The sequence below is a fragment of the Mustela erminea genome, chromosome X, assembly GCF_009829155.1.
Source record: "Mustela erminea isolate mMusErm1 chromosome X, mMusErm1.Pri, whole genome shotgun sequence".
Lineage (NCBI taxonomy): Eukaryota > Metazoa > Chordata > Mammalia > Carnivora > Mustelidae > Mustela > Mustela erminea.
In genome coordinates this window covers 58,362,954-58,379,024 of record NC_045635.1, presented here as the reverse complement: position 1 = coordinate 58,379,024, position 16,071 = coordinate 58,362,954, and the positions used below count along the sequence as shown (strand labels likewise).

General features: G+C 38.4%; 1 protein-coding gene across 6 annotated transcripts in view; it reads right to left on the bottom strand.

Moving 5' to 3' along the window:
* The window catches only part of KIF4A (kinesin family member 4A), a 119,430-nt gene extending 103,377 nt beyond the window's left edge, over positions 1-16,053 (bottom strand). Inside the window, exons 1-8 of one of the 6 annotated variants that reach the window (XM_032330250.1) lie at positions 15,918-16,053; positions 15,685-15,812; positions 15,441-15,581; positions 15,217-15,331; positions 11,737-11,927; positions 10,273-10,365; positions 7,399-7,565; positions 7,082-7,176 (exon numbers count right to left, since the gene is read on the bottom strand). In XM_032330250.1, the coding sequence (XP_032186141.1) occupies positions 7,082-7,176; positions 7,399-7,565; positions 10,273-10,365; positions 11,737-11,927; positions 15,217-15,331; positions 15,441-15,560 (781 nt within the window). In that variant the 5' untranslated portion in view covers positions 15,561-15,581; positions 15,685-15,812; positions 15,918-16,053. Of the gene's footprint in view, positions 1-7,081; positions 7,177-7,398; positions 7,566-10,272; positions 10,366-11,736; positions 11,928-15,216; positions 15,332-15,440; positions 15,582-15,684; positions 15,813-15,873 lie in introns of all 6 variants that reach the window. The other 5 variants (XM_032330251.1, XM_032330253.1, XM_032330249.1 and 2 more) reach the window with 5 other exon arrangements.
* Between the last annotated feature and the right edge of the window lie 18 nt (positions 16,054-16,071).

Sequence of the window (16,071 nt, the reverse complement as noted above, 5' to 3'; positions counted from 1 at the left end):
GGGACTCGATCCTGGGACTCAGAGATCATGACCTGAGCCGAAGGCAGATGCTTAACTTACTGAAACACCCAGGTATCCCGACAACATCTTCGAAGATATGATAAACCAGAACTCCCATACATTGCTGGGATATGAAATGGTATAAACTACATTAGAGAACAACTAGGCTCTTTCTTAAAAAGTTAAAAATATGTATCTACCTCCTCCACTCTGACGTATTTACCCAAGAGAAATGAAAACATATTAACAAAAAGATCTGTATGTGAATGTTCAAGGCAGCCTTATTCCTAATAGCCAAAACTCTGGAAATAACCCAAACTTCCATCTACTGGAGAATGGAAAAACAAGCAGTGGTATAATCAGATAATGGAATACTACTCAGCAACACAGAGGAACACATTATTAATCAAAGCAAGAACATGGACACATCTAAAAAAAAAAAAAAACCCTAACTACATTATGCTAAACAAAGAAGCTAGGAACATAAAAATTATATGATTCCATTAATAGAAGACTAAGAACATGCAAAATTAATCTATGGTAACAGAAGTCAGAAAGAAAGTGGTTGCTTAAGATGGAATATGGTTAGGGTGGATTGACTGGAAAGAGGTACAAGGGAACTTTGTGGAGTAGATGGAAATGTTTCCTTCATATCATGTTTTAGGTGATAGTTACACCCAAACTGGATGATAAGTACATATACAACTATCAAAATTCAACAAATTGAACATTTAAAATACGTGAGTTTTATTGCATATATAATTTACCTCAAGAAAAAAATGGGAAAACACACCCATAAATATATATATATATTTTTTAAAGATTTTATTTATTTATTTGACAGAGAGAAATCACAAGTAGGCAGAGAGGCAGGCAGAGAGAGAGAGAGAGGAGGAAGCAGGCTCCCTGCTGAGTAGAGAGCCTGATGCGGGACTCGATCCCAGGACCCTGAGATCATGACCTGAGCTGAAGGCAGCAGCTTAACCACTGAGCCACCCAGGCGCCCCACACCCATAAATATAAATGAAAAGATTACAAAGTTAAAAAATGAGACTGAGAAAAATATATATAACATACATAACAAGGTATTAATATTTAAAATATATAGACAACCTCTAAAGTCAACCAAAAATACAACCTGAAAGAAAAAAATAAGCAAAGGGTATGAACAGACAGTTCACAGAAACAGAAAAAGAAATGACCAATAACACGAAAAAATGCTCAGTTTCACAAGTAATTGGGGGAAATACAAATTTTTAAAAATAACATGCTATGCTCAAGATAGAAATAAGAAAGGTCAATAATATCTAATATTTATCTAATATTGTCAACAGTACACGAAAATATTCTCACATAGTGTAGGTGGCATGCATACTGGGACAGACATTTTAGAGAACAATATTTAGCAGTATTTAAAATCTCAAATGTGTATGCCCTTCACCCTAACAATTCCTCTTCCCAGTATATAATCTAGAGAATACTTTCAAGTATATATCACATACAAGGCTATTGACTGAGGCATCATTTTGCAATAGGTAGAAACTTGATAATCTAAATGTCTTTCAAAACAGGAATAAATAAACAAAGTAGACTTGTACACTGTGGAATCCTATATAGGAATCATAAAAATGATGCAGATTTTTATAGAGGTACAAAAAAAATTCGAAGATATTATTTTTAAAACATTTTATTAAAGATTTTATTTATTTGACAGAGAGAAAGTACAAGTAGGCAGAGTGGAAGGCAAAGGAGAGGGAGAAGCAGGCTCCCCGCTGAGCAGAGAGGCTGATGCAGGGCTCAAACCCAGGACCCTGGCATCATGACCTGAGCCAAAGGCAGATGCTTTAACCAAATGAGCCACCCAGGTATCCCTCAAAGATACATTATTAAGAGACAAAAGGAGTTTAAAAAATAGTATGCAGATGATAGCATTTGTCTTTAAAAACAATAGGGAAACACCAGGTTAAAAAAAAAAACAGGCAGGTGAAAGTGGTTACCCCTAGATTAGGATTGGGAGGAAAATCAAGGTGCGAGTAGGGAGTGGGGGTGGGAGGCATGGTTTATCTTCATCTGCATTGCTTGTGTTTTATATTAGCAATTTATTCATGTATTACTTGTGTCATTCAAAGGGAGTAAACTAATTTAATAATACCAAAATTTTAAAGGCAATAACAAATATATTACTACATGTACACACACATTTATGTATAGAAAAATATCTGGTAATCATGCACACCATACTTAATAGGCACAGTTAAACAAGAGCCTGCTTGGAAACTTAAAAGGAAGATGTGGGAATGAAGAGTCCACAGGAGGCTTTAAAAATCTCTGATATATTTCTGGAGATCTAGAAAGCCATGTGCGTGCTCAGGAAAAAGGCCTAAAAAGCCTTTATCTTGCACCCCTGGCTGATGCTGAGGCCCTGTTCAAGAAGTGAAGACTAGGATAGAGTTGTAGAGAGCCTGAGTATTAGAGACAAGCCCCCACACATAACACAGAGCCCTAGGCAAATGCAGAAGAGTTACAGTTCAAGGCATTTAAAGAAGTCTGAGACAAATCAGTAGTTAACCAAGTAACTAAGTAACTAAGTAACTAAGCATACACTTCTGAGACTGCACACTACAGGAAATTATAGAATTAGTTCGAGAAAGTCACTAAGCATACAAAAACAAGTTAGGTTTAATTCTAGGAATATGAGGTTGGCTTAACATCTAAAAATCAATTAATGCAATAAGCCATACCAACAGAATAATGAACAAAAATATGTGATCATGTCAATAGATGGTGAAAAATCATTTGAAAAACTCATGATAAACACACTCAACAAACTAGGTATAGACAGAAATTCCTCATCCTGGTAGGGGCATCTATGAAAACTCCACAGCTAACGTCATACTTAATAGTAAAAGACTGAATGCTTTTCCCCTAAACTCAGGAATAAGACAACAATATCCATTCTCACCATTTCTATTCAACATTGTCCTGGAGGTTCTAGCCAGGACAATTTGGCAAGAAAAGGAAATAAGGGCAGCCAGACCAGCAAGGAAGAAGGAAAAATATCTCTGTTACAGATGACATCCATTAAAAAACCTATTAGAACTGACAAACAGGTTCAGCAAGGTCGCAGACACAAGATCACTATACAAAGCTCAATAAATGGGGTGCCTGGGTGGCTCAGTGGGTTAAGCCTCTGCCTTCAGCTCAGGTCATGATCCCAGGGTCCTGGGATCGAGCCCCACATTGGGCTCTCTGCTCAGCAGGGAGCCTGCTTCCCCCTCTCTCTGCCTGCCTCTCTGCCTACTTGTGATCTCTCTGTGTCAAATAAATAAATAAAATCTTAAAAAAACAAAACAAACAAACAAACAAAAAACCAAAGCTCAATAAACAATCTGAAAATAAAATTAAGAAAACAATTCCATTTACAACAGCATTGAGAAGAATAAAATATTTAGGAATAAATCTAACAAAAGAACTGTAAAACTTAGACACTGAAAATTTTAAAAATTATTCAAATATATTCAAGAGGATCTAAATAAATGGAAAGACATTTGATTTTTGTGAATTGAAAGACTTAATATCAAGATGGCAATATTCCTAAATGAATCTACAGATTCAACACAACCCCTATGAAAATCCCAGCTGGCTTCTTTGCAGAAAATGACAAGATGATCCTAACATTCATATGGAAATGCAAGGGACCCAGAATAGCCAAAACAATCTTGAAAAAGAACAAAGTCAGAGCACTCACACTTCCTGATTTCACAACTTACTACAAAGCTACAGTAATCAAGACAGTGTAGTAGTGGTATAAGGATAGAGACATACAGATCAATGGAGTAGGACTGAGAATTCAACTACTTCTTGACAAAGATGCCAAAACAATTCAGCAGGGGGGAAAATAGTTTTTTCAACAAATAATGTGGGGATAACTAATTATCTACATGTGAAAGACTGAACTTTGGACAGCCAGTTCACACCATATACAAAAATTAACTCAAAATGGAGCAAAGACTTAAATACAGCATCTAAAACCATAAAGCTCTTAGAAGAAAACAGAAGCATAAATCTTTCTGACCTTGGACTGGGCATTTTCCATAGATAGGACACCAAACCCATAAGCAACAAGAGAAAAAAATGGATGAATGGACTTCATCCAAATTTTTTCAATTGTGTGCTTCAAAGGATACCATCACTAAGTGAAAACACAGACCAAAGAATGGGAGAAAACATTTGCAAAGCATATACCTGATAAGGGGTTAGTATCCAGTATGTATGAAGAACATACATAACTCAACCATAAAAAGATAAATAACTCAATTAAAAAACGGGCAAAGAATCTGAATGACCATTTTTCTAAAAAGATATAAATATTGCTGATAAGCACATAAAACAATGCTCAACATCATTAGCCACTGTGGAAATGCAAACCAAAACCACAATGGGGTATCACTTCACACCCACTAGGATGGCTCCAAATAAAGACATAATAAAAGTAAGAATATGGAAAAATTAGAAAACTAATTTTAGAATTAGAATTCTAAGAAAGCAATTCTGAGAATGTTCAAGTGGTGTAGTTGCTGTGAAAAACAATCTGGTAGTTCCTCACAAAGTAAAACACAGAGTTACCATATGATCCAGCAATTCCACTCCTTGGTATGTACCTGAGAGAAATGAAAACTGACATCTACCAGAAAACTTGTATGTCAAAGCTCATGGCAGCAGTATTCCTAATAACCCAAAGTGGAAACAGCCCAAATATCCATCAGTGGATAAATAAATATACACTAGTAAATATTGATGATGAATGTGTAATAATAATATATTAATATTTTCATGTAGTAGAATATTGTTTGGCGATAAAAAGGCATGAACGCTGACACATGCTATACAACATGGATGAGCCTTGAAAACACTGTCAGAGTGAAAGAAGCCAGTCACAAAAGACCATATATTGTGTGACCAGATGTGTTATGAAGTGTCTAGAAGAGGCAAATCTGTAGAGACAGAAAGAGCATTAGTCATAGATAGGTGGGGCTGGGGGTGCGGCAGGGAGGAGGTTGGGCAAAAATAGGGAATGACTGCTAATGTGTGTAGGTTTTCTTTTTGGGTGACGAATATGTTCTAAAATTTACCATGGTGATGGTTACACAACTTTGTGGATATACTAAAAATTACCGAATTACACAGTTTTTTTTAAAAGGGTGAATTTTATGGTATATTAGTTATATTTTAATTAAAAAAAAAGGCACTTAAAAGTTAGCATATGACCCAGCCAGTGATTATACAGTTAGGTGTATACCTAAAGGGAAATTAGAACATTTGTCTACACAAAAACTTATACACAGATGCTCACAGAGCAATATTCGAAACAGCCAAATTAGATACAACTGATGAATGGACAAAGAAAACATATGTCCACACAATGGAATATGATTTAGCAGTCAAAGGGAACGAAGTGTTGCAACACACTACAACATGGATGATCCCTGAAAACCTTGCACTAAGTGAAACAAACCAGTCACAAAAGACTGCATATTGTATGATCATACTTACATGAAATACAGGTCACGGTTGCCTAGAGGCTGGCAATGTGGAGTGATTGCTAAATGGCATGGGGGGTGAGTTTCTCTTTGAGGGTGATAAACATGTTCAAAAGTTAGGTTGTGGTGCCAGTTGCACAACTCTGAATATATCCATGGAAGTGTACAGTTTAAATGGGTGAATTTTATGGTATGTGAATTATATCTCAATAAAGATGTTAAAAAAAACTCAGAACTGTAAACCTAAAAAAAGACAGAGGCACAAGAACCTTTAAAAATAGTATTAAGAAAGCTAAATCTCACCGTGCAAACATAGAACAAAAAGGGCACTTTCAAATACATTCAGAACAAAAAGCTGAATGAGCAATAAATAGGTCTCTGCCCTGTGCCAACAGTATAATAATGATATGTGACAGAGGTAAAATTCTTCAATTACTATTTTTGCTCCTGCATTCTCAGTTCCCCAGAGGGAACTGCAGCCCAATATGAGTAAAAAGGTAGTAACTGAGAACTTGACTCCTTTAACAGGAGTTCAAATATCTTGAAGCAGAGAAATTATAGCCAAGGAAGTGGAGTGTACTTTCAAATGAGAATGCTGAAGCGCTGTCAATGATCTTTGAGGAATCACAGAGAAAGATGTTCCAGAAGACTAGGCAGATATAATTTCAATTTTCAAAAAAAAGAAAGAAGAAGGAGTAGTAGAAGTTAATTCTATAAATTAAAGACTGGTAAGTTTGCTGTAAGTCTTCTAGACTTTTAGGGGATGGATGATTATAGGGATGGCTTTCAAGAACCTAGAAATGGAAGAATAAGCACTAGAAGCCAGCTTGAAGTCACTAAGAAGAAGTCAATTTAGTCTAATCCTTATTTCTTTTTTGTCATGTCTCTAAACTGGTAGCTAAGAGAAATATGGCAGACTTTGTATATCTGAACTTTAGCAAGGCATTTGGCAAAATCTCTGACAAGATCATTAAGCACAAAATAGAGAAATAGGGGCTGGTTGTTAATTTTTGTTAGATAGATTAATAATCACTTGAAAGATCATTCCCAAAGCATACAAATCACCAGGCCCCAACATGCTAGACTAAGTTCTCTAACAGCATACACCGTGGGGTTCTTCTAGCCTTAGGTCCTTCATCATGTATATCCAACAGCTTAAATGAAGATATGGAGACCATGCTGATGAGGTTTATAAGTGACAATATCTAAAAAGGACAGTGAATACTTGGGATGACAGAATCAGGAGACCAATTTTAACCATAAGCAGTTGGGGATAAAATCAAACCAAACCAAACCAAACAAAAACTAAAACTTGCCTGGACCAGATGAAATCAAACCAAGGGCCAGATCCAAATCTCAGACCTAAATTAGAAAATGAGTGCAAGGGAAAGAAAGAGGTTTTCACTATTTCTGGTATTAGCCTTGAACTTGAATTGCAGCTACTGTTAGAAAATAACCCGAAATATTTCAGTCAAGATACCAACAACACAGTAAGAGTACTGGAAGTTTCCATCTACACTTGTGGCCTTAATTTTTCTCACCCTCTTTCAGACGGTCCCCTTCAGCCTTGGTTTTCTTCTGTCTTTCTGATCCAGCAAGGTCTACGAGATGCAGCTTGGAGCGAAAGCTGCTACTCCTGTGATGACAAGAAGACACGAATGAGAATGGTTAGGGTCAAAGCTGACCTGCTGGCTCTTGTTTTCTTTCAAACCAGTCAAAATGGATCCACTGGTTACCAGTGCTCAGGGTACTGATGTCTGATGATTCATCAAATGCACTTAAGAAGCAACTTACTATTCAACCTTGGTAGAACTACCGTTAACAATCTTGACTCTTTAAACTGCGAACAGCAACTTACTTGTCACTCTTCTTTCTTTGCTCTATGGAGATCGTAAAGATGGCATGAGATCGGGATGACTGGGAGTTCATCGCTGTGGAGGCCACGGTCCTACAGTTGTTGCCCTGTTCTAAACAGGAAACAGTATCCAGAGCGACTACAACAGTCTTTTCAGTGAGTCCCACAATCTAATTCAAAGAAAGAAAAAAATGCCCTTATGATTCTGTTTTACATACTTCACCAGAGATAGAAGGACCAGTAGGTTAAAAAATAATGCTTTGATGTTCCAACAGAACCTCAGCAAACAGAACAGGTGTGGTGATGGGGAATGTTTTAACCAGCAGCTCTAGGGTGACTGTAAACCATGGTCTCTCATCTCCCTTGGGATTTCCAAAACAAGGGTACCAGACAACACTGGAGCTAGAAGAGATCTCTACATTTTAGGATAGAGCAACAGATAGGTGCCTTCTGGGGAGCCCCCATGTGAAGGTCAGCTTTGGCCTCAAGAATAGCAAAGGCAATGCAAATACGGTATTTCTCTTTGCTACTTTCTCCACGTGACCCTATGCCCCTCCCTATACCTCTGACTGGTTTTAGACATTTTCACTAGGGGAAAGAGTGGGAAAACAGGGTCCTAGGCTTGGTACTGTATCTACCTGTGAGAATTTGTACATGTTAAAATCTCTTGGAGCATCTGGAGATTGAACTAGATGATTATGAAGCCCCTGCTAGTCCAAATATGCTATCGTTTTATTACTCCCTAGCTCCCAGATCTACATCTGTGGCCCTGATTTCTGGTCCTTTATTTCTAATTGCCTGCCACTCACACTTGGAAAATAGTGAATTATGAACCAAACTCATCTTCCTTCCACCAGCACCAACTCTCTCCACTTCTATTACTCTATGCTCAAAACCTCAGATTCACCCTCCTCTCCTCCCATTTCTCCAGACCTCATCTATCTCCCACTCCTAGCCATTTTTCTTTTGAATCCATTGCTTCCTTTTATTTCCACATCTACCTGCCTCGTCCTTCAAGCCTTACTTATTTCATGCCTGAAGAATAAGACAAAGTTTCTCCAACCTTCCTCACCCTAGTCTGTCTTCTTTTCAAGCCACTTCTGTTTAGTCTCCCTAAAATCCTGTCACTGAAAATGTCACCAAATCACCACTAGTTCTGTGCTAGATAATGAGGACCCGAGGAGATTTTAAGACACCCTCCTAACCTCCAGGAGCTAACACAGTTGGAGAAATATACACATAAGGTAAAAACTTGTAAAAGTAGCCAGAGCTGTCTCACTTATATACTGTCTACAGGGATGGAACGAATGAAGCTTTAGCCTGGCTTCATAATCTGGTCCTAACACACCTGTTACTTCTCAACCCAGGGCCTCAAATCCAGACAGACTGGGCTAGTCTTACCACCCTAAGGAGTGTATTTTCTGCTTAAGCTACTCCTTGCTACAAGATTACACTTACTTCTTTTCTCTCTACTTATATACCATCTATCACACCTGAAGAGTGGTTGACAAACTTGTCCTTACCCATCCCAATTTAAATAAAAAGTGCACACTTTGTATTGAAATTGTACCTCAAAGAATGCTTGGGATTTAATTCCTGCTTTGGCATGGGACATATAATAAAAGATCTTGGAACTGGGTCAAGACCTGGCTCAGTACCAATATTCTTTCTGGTGATAGTATGCACTTTGTCCACTTTGATAAGGTTTCTTATCCCCACTATCCAAATCATCTTCCTGTATTCCAAGTGTATCAGGCTTTTTAAAAAAAAGATTTTATTTATACTTGAGAGAGAGGGAGGGAGAAGCAGAATCACCACTGAGCAAAGAGCCCAACATGGGGCTTGAACCCAGGACCCTGGGATCATGACCTGAGCTGAAGGCAGATACTTAACCGACTGAGCCGCCCAGGTGCCCCTATCAGGCTTTCAAAATAGGTCTGATCTTTCAAGTCTTGCTTTTAATACCTGGCTAATGTCTTAATAACCCAGAAGAAAAAAAAACAATCAGAAGCACATCTGCTCCTCATGCACCTGTACCCTAAACCTTCATCTTCCTGTGCAGTGAAGGGTGGAAGAGGAATAAGGTAAGACACTATTTGACCAAGTTTTCCCAACTATATAAACTACTCCCATCCACTTCCAGCCTTGGATTCTCTTCCTGAATACTCGAGCTGAAGCTAGACCCAAACTCTGTCTGTTTTCAATACTGGCTTCTGGATTTGGTCCACTCCCATATACAAAACTCCCAAATTTCCCTCAAATTTTCTGTTCAGCTATAGCTCCTCATCCTGCATCTAAACCATATGACAGAAACTTCTCATGTAAGTGATCTCTTCTTCCTGTGGTACTTATGGATTTAAAATGTTTTATATTATTTAATTTCTTCCTTTTAAATATTATCCCAAAGCCTACCATAATGTCTGTTATAGTGCTGGCCCAACAGAATTTTCTGCGACCATGGAGATGGTCCGTATCTGTGCTGTCCTATAGTAGCCACGTGTAGCTATTGGGTACTTGACACTATTGGGTTGGTGTGACAAAGGGACTGAATTTTAAATTTCATCATATCTTAGTTCACTTAAGTTTAAATAACCATTTGTGGCTAGGGGCTATTATAATGAATAGCCCAGGCTTGGAACTGTGTAAATAATTAATTAATATTTAGTTGATAACAGGTAACAGGAAGATGACAAAACTTCCTTCCCCACAAAAGCTCCCATTTAGGAATTCTAGACTAACAAAGGAAATCAGGATCACACAAAATCTTAAAGACTGAGATGTCAGCAGCCATTTAAAACTACAGTGGCAAATAAAAGCGATGTGAACTTCAGCAGTAGCCAACATTTTTCAGTAACAACAAATGAGAGACAAACACACCTTTATGCCTTCTTTGGGATCCTCTCGTATATTTATTTGAGAGGCTTTCTCACGAGATGGGCATAGAAGATCCAAGATTTCTTCGTTGTAAATCTGGTATTGTTAAAAATAAAGTGGTAAAAACAAGATGTTAACAGTGGTAATTTGAGGGTGGTGGGATTATAGGTGATTTTTTAAATTCTTTGTGACTTTCTGTATTAAAAAATTTTTACAACATATTATTTTCATAGTTAAGAAAAGGCCTTTAATCTCACATTTAAGTATTTGATACTTATAAGAATGAATACACATATTCACTGTAACAAAATTGAGACTGCTCTCTCAAGACAGTTTCTTGGGAATAGCAGACACAGTGAAAAGTTATACAAATGCCCAAATTCAGTTCTTTGACAATACCATAACATCATCACCTTCCCTGATTTGGCTACAATGTTTAAGTAATGGGTCTTTTAGGGGACAATGGAAATGGGAAGCAGTGGAGAAGTGGTAACCAATATTTCAACAATCAGAACTTTCAGCATTTACAACAGTGTGTAGTACATAGCAAGCACCACATTTGTTTGCTATTATTGTTGTTGCTGCAATTTAACATACCAGGTTCTTCAGTAATTTTTACATTTGATTACCTGACCATAACTGGGTTAATCAAGAGATTCAAGAAGGCTAAATCTGAATGATGTTTAACTCCCAGTCTTCCAACTCTACACCTCCAATACCCATTAAAGTATTAAGATTCAACTCCAGGATGAAGTATTCACATACAATATATAATTTCATGCTTATATTATGTAAGCTTAATCAATGCTTGTCAAAGAGATCACTGCTATGGAACCAACTAGCTAGTTTCCCCAAAACCATAAATTTCCCGAACATGTGTTTGAGGTCATGAAGTTAGATATAACTGGCCAATCCAGTTGTATAGTGATATTCACTAGAATGAAAACCCCACAAGGGTAGGGATTTTTATGTTTTGTTCACGGATAGATCCCAAGTACCTAGAACAGGCCCTGTAACACAGTAGGTATTCAGTAACATCTGTTGAACAAACACATTCTATCACACAGCTCAATACTTCACCCATTTCCTCTAACATTCTTCCTGAAGTAGAAGCATTATCACTTAGGCCTCAAAAGAGCTAAGGGAAATAAAATATTTTTCTGCAGACTCTACAGGGAATCAGCAGCAGAGGCCAAATTGGAATTAAAAAACTCCTATCATCTTTTTATGCGGCAATGCCAACTCCTCTAACAATCAGATTAAACAGACTATTCTGACAAAAAAAGAACTGGGCGGGAGCCAGCTCCAACTGAGCCAGTAAATTTTCTCTATCAATTTATTAAAATGTACTTTACTAAAAATGCAATTTACTAATTTGAGTCTGCCAGGAAAAAACTTGATTTGGATTTATTTTTTTCTACCCGAAGAAACATTTGAATTCAGTATAATTAAAGATAAATCATTTACCTCCAAGTACGACACTTTCAGAGTAAATTCGATGTCACTCTTTTTATCAATTTCTTTGAAGAGCAACTGTATTACCCTTGGGATGACCCCAACTGTTGGTTCATTCTCTTGCTCTGCAGTATATGCACCTCCCATTGAATAGGTTTTTCCAGAGCCAGTCTGCCCGTAGGCCAGGACGGTTGCATTGTATCCTGGCAAAATAGAAGTCACAAGCATAGTAGTGCTCATATTTTCATCCAATCAACAAAATACCCTTTCCTTCAGCAATTACTTGCAACAAAATTGAGACTGCTCCCTTGAGACAGGGGTCTCTTCGGAATAGCAGACACAGAGAAAACTTATACGAGTGCCAGGATTTTGCATTACTCCAAACCAGCAAAGGAGAAAAATACCAGCCCCAGAATGTGTGCCCCTCTTCATTGCCCTTAAAAGCTAAGAAGTCGAAAGGTATGACTGAAATAATGAAAGTGGCCAACTCACTGCCAAGAAGCCATTCAGAGCTTTCCAATTCTACTTTTAGCCATGTTAAATTATGGGAACTAAATGAAAGTCTTAGAAGGTTCATAAATATAAGGAATTCCAATGTATGTGTTTTTGATGACCAGTCTTCATCTGAAAAGTCACCAAAGTTGTTTTTATAATCAATGAAAGCATCCACTCCTTATCTAAACTCTCAGACTGCACCTGGACCATATATATCAGCCTCCTTGGCCTTTTTTCCCCCTTTTTAAAAGAACTTGTTTGTCTAAATGAAGACCTTCCTTGATATTCTGAAAGATCATAAGATGTTCCATTAAGATTTTCACTGTAATAAATAGATAGTATTACCTGGCATGACTATGGGACAAACGAATAACATTCTACAATGTTCTACAAAACCACAGATATATATATATAGTAATAACTGGGGAAACCAAGTTGCAGTACTTTTCCCAAAATATTCAGGGCTCTCTGGTATTGGGAATTCAGAGTACAGGAGGATGATGTTGAGCTGACTGAAAAATATTGGCTTCGTATTTGCAACTGAGAGCAATGTTAACCAAACATATATATTGGCATCACTATCTACTTTATATTGCCTCTAAAGACTATAATTTAATTCTCATAGATTCCCAAGTTAAGATAAAAGTATAGAACTATAGTGCTCTTACTGAGCTGTGAAGCAAGATTCTGAGGAAGATGACCAGATAATGAAGGGTCTGGAAACAATACTGTTTCCAGAACAGCTAAAGGAAAGAGGAGTGGTTTATTGGAAGAAACTTGGGCAGAATCACATAATTGTCTTCTTTTTTAAAATGTTTTTAATTTTTAATTTTTTAATAAACATATAATGTATTATTAGCCCCAGAGGTACAGGTCTGTGAATCTCCAGGTTTATATACTTCACAGCACTCACCATAGCACATACCCTCCCCAATGTCCATAACCCCACCACCCTCTCCCTACCTCCCTTCAACCCTTAGTTTGTTTGTGCGATTAAGAGTCTCTTATGGTTTGTCTCCCTCCCAATCCCATCTTGTTTCATTTATTCTTTTCCTACCCCCAAAACCCCCCAAGTTGCACCTCCACTTCCTCATATCAGGGAGATCATATGATAGCTGTCTTTCTCCGATTGACTTATTTCACATAATTGTCTTCTAAATGTGTAAATAGGAAAAAGATGAACTTTATGGTGGAGAAGCCTGGCAGATAACACCATAATCGAATAATCAAAACGAACATCAGCAGTAATGAAACGAATCATCAAGTGCTACCCATCAGGATTCAATGGGAAGAACACAGCACCACTTCTGTCATATTCCTGCTACAGATATACAACCTGAATTCAGTCATAAATAAACAGCAAACAGACCAAAAATGGTAAACAGCTTACAAAACAACTGGTGATCTTCAAGAATCAGGATCACAAAATTAGAAAAAAAAAATAGAGAGAGACTGAAAAAACTTTAGAATGAAAGAGACTAGATAGAGACAATACAACTAAATACAAGTGCTTTTGAACGAGATCCTTTTACTCTAAAGGACATTATTAGGACAACTGGTGAAATCTGAATCCTGAATGAAGTCTGAGGACTAGATGGTAGTAATGCATCAAAGCTAATTTCATCATTTTGATGCTTACATTGTAGTTATGTAGGGGAAGCCCTTGATTGTAGCAAATATACACTGAGGTATTTAGGGGGCATCAGGTCAACACTTCATCTCAAGAGATTCAGGAAAAAAAGTTCTTTATGCTGTTCTTGCAACATTTCTCTAAGTTTGACATTATTGCTTTAATATTTTAAAAATGTGAAGCGAAGTGTTCAGTGTCCTCTGAGCCACAACATCATTTTAAAAAGTGGAAAAAAAATGTGAATTTGCCTAGAGGGATGAACTAATATCATGGGCCGAAATTATAGGGAAGCAAATTTCATCTCAATATAATCTAGCGCAATTGGAGTTGTCCAAAATCCAAACAACGGGACCACCTTGTGAGTCAGTGAGTTCCGTATCAGAAATAAAATTTAAATGGACACTGGAAGTTTACTTAGAGAAATTTCTGGAAAGCATTTTTCTTTGGATACAAAGTAAGACTACATGATGTACAAATGTGCCTTTCATCTTTAAGGGACTGGTGTGAAGTGGTTTAACTTCTTTTACATAGACCTCTGCTTTGAATCCTGAATAACCTCTGTACTGAAATAATAGTAATTAAACACCCCTCAGGCACTGCTCCCTTCTTTAGAACCCTGCTTTCATGCTGTGGTCTTCAACAACACTAAAGTCTTAGCTTCTTCAATAAAGATTAACTGGTCAGAGGACTCAGACACTTTAGGAAATAGCCTTCTTCACCTAAAAGAATTCCATTCATCATGTAAGATCTCTCTCAAAGATTGCCTGTGCTGTTACATTCACCCCTAATCTCCCATACAGAGTTAGTGCCATCCTTTTGGTTTTCATAACACTTTGAAAGCAGTGCTACTTCTACTGCAGCACTGATTCTATTGTGTATTTTTAACTCTTAAAATATTTTTTCTTAAAGGTAAGTGCAAAAAGGTTAAAATGTTTTATGTATTTAAAATTACATATGTAGTCATCTACTTCCACTCCTACTCTTGGACTTTGAACTCTTCCAAGGCCTGAAAGCTATATAATTTTTCTCTGAATCCTCAACAGGCTTCAGAGTACCTGGGCCTTAAGTAGGTTGGCAAATGATCATCTTCAGCATCCATGAAAGAGCTTAGAATCTAATGAAGTTCCAGGACAAACAAAAATACATATACAAGTCAAAGAGGGGCAGAACCACAGAAAGCAAATACAGTAGAAAACTAGCACCAAGGCTACAGACTTTCACAAAATGATACTGAGTTGGTTCCTAGGCTGTGGGCTTTTTGAAGGCAGGACTCACGCTTCATCCATTCCTCTATTTGCAGCACCCATGTACCACGGCTGACACCAAACATACGCTCGAGAACCGGTGGAAGAATCAAATAGCCTCACCTTTAAATATGCCTTTTATGAGTGGAGCTACTGCTGTATTGAAGACTTCTTCCTGTTCCGTAGACGGGTCAAACACAAAATCGTAGGTAAAGGATTTGTCAGTACCAACCACCACCTAGAGAAGGCAAGGGACAAGGAGTAAGAAAAATGCAAGGCGAGACCACGCCCCTACTGCCATTTGGCCCCAGCTGTTCAGAGGCAGGCCCAGGACTCTTCCTACGCACCTGAGGTTCCCCGGGTACGAAAGAAAGGCACATCTGGCAGCCCTCACTAATCTCTTTGGGGACCAGAGGGCGACATCGCAGTGCCACTCTTACAGGAATTCCCTTCACCTCTTCCTTCATGATCCTACCGCAGCACCGTCTCTGCGCAGGGGGGAAAAGAAAAGATACTTGCTGATGAATCTTTGGTAGGTCGGGAGGGGTGGGAGTTCCCGCCCGCCTTGAAGGGTGGGATGCGTTACGGAACTCGGCAGTATAGGTGGCAGCCTCCCCGTCCCCAGCGGGATCGCTGCCTGCGGAGAGTCACTGACCCTCAGACTTGGCCACGACCGGACAGCCCGTCAGCCCCACGCTCTGAAGAGAGAGAAGTGAAGTCTGAAATGAAAAGGAAAGCCCCCAGCGGAGATGTCGACAAAGAACCTAGGCCCCAGCGTACCAGGAAAGGCAGATCCTGAGCGAAGGTGTGCCCCCTTAACTCACCAAACTAAACGTCCCTTTCCCGGTCTCCCGCCGCCCTGTCCCGACCGGAGCTTTAACCGCCAAGTTTCAAATCAGTCCCTGAGGCGCCAGCCAATCGGAGCGCAGACAGATTGCGGGACAAGCACGCACGTCGGCGCGCGCAGGAAGACGCGTT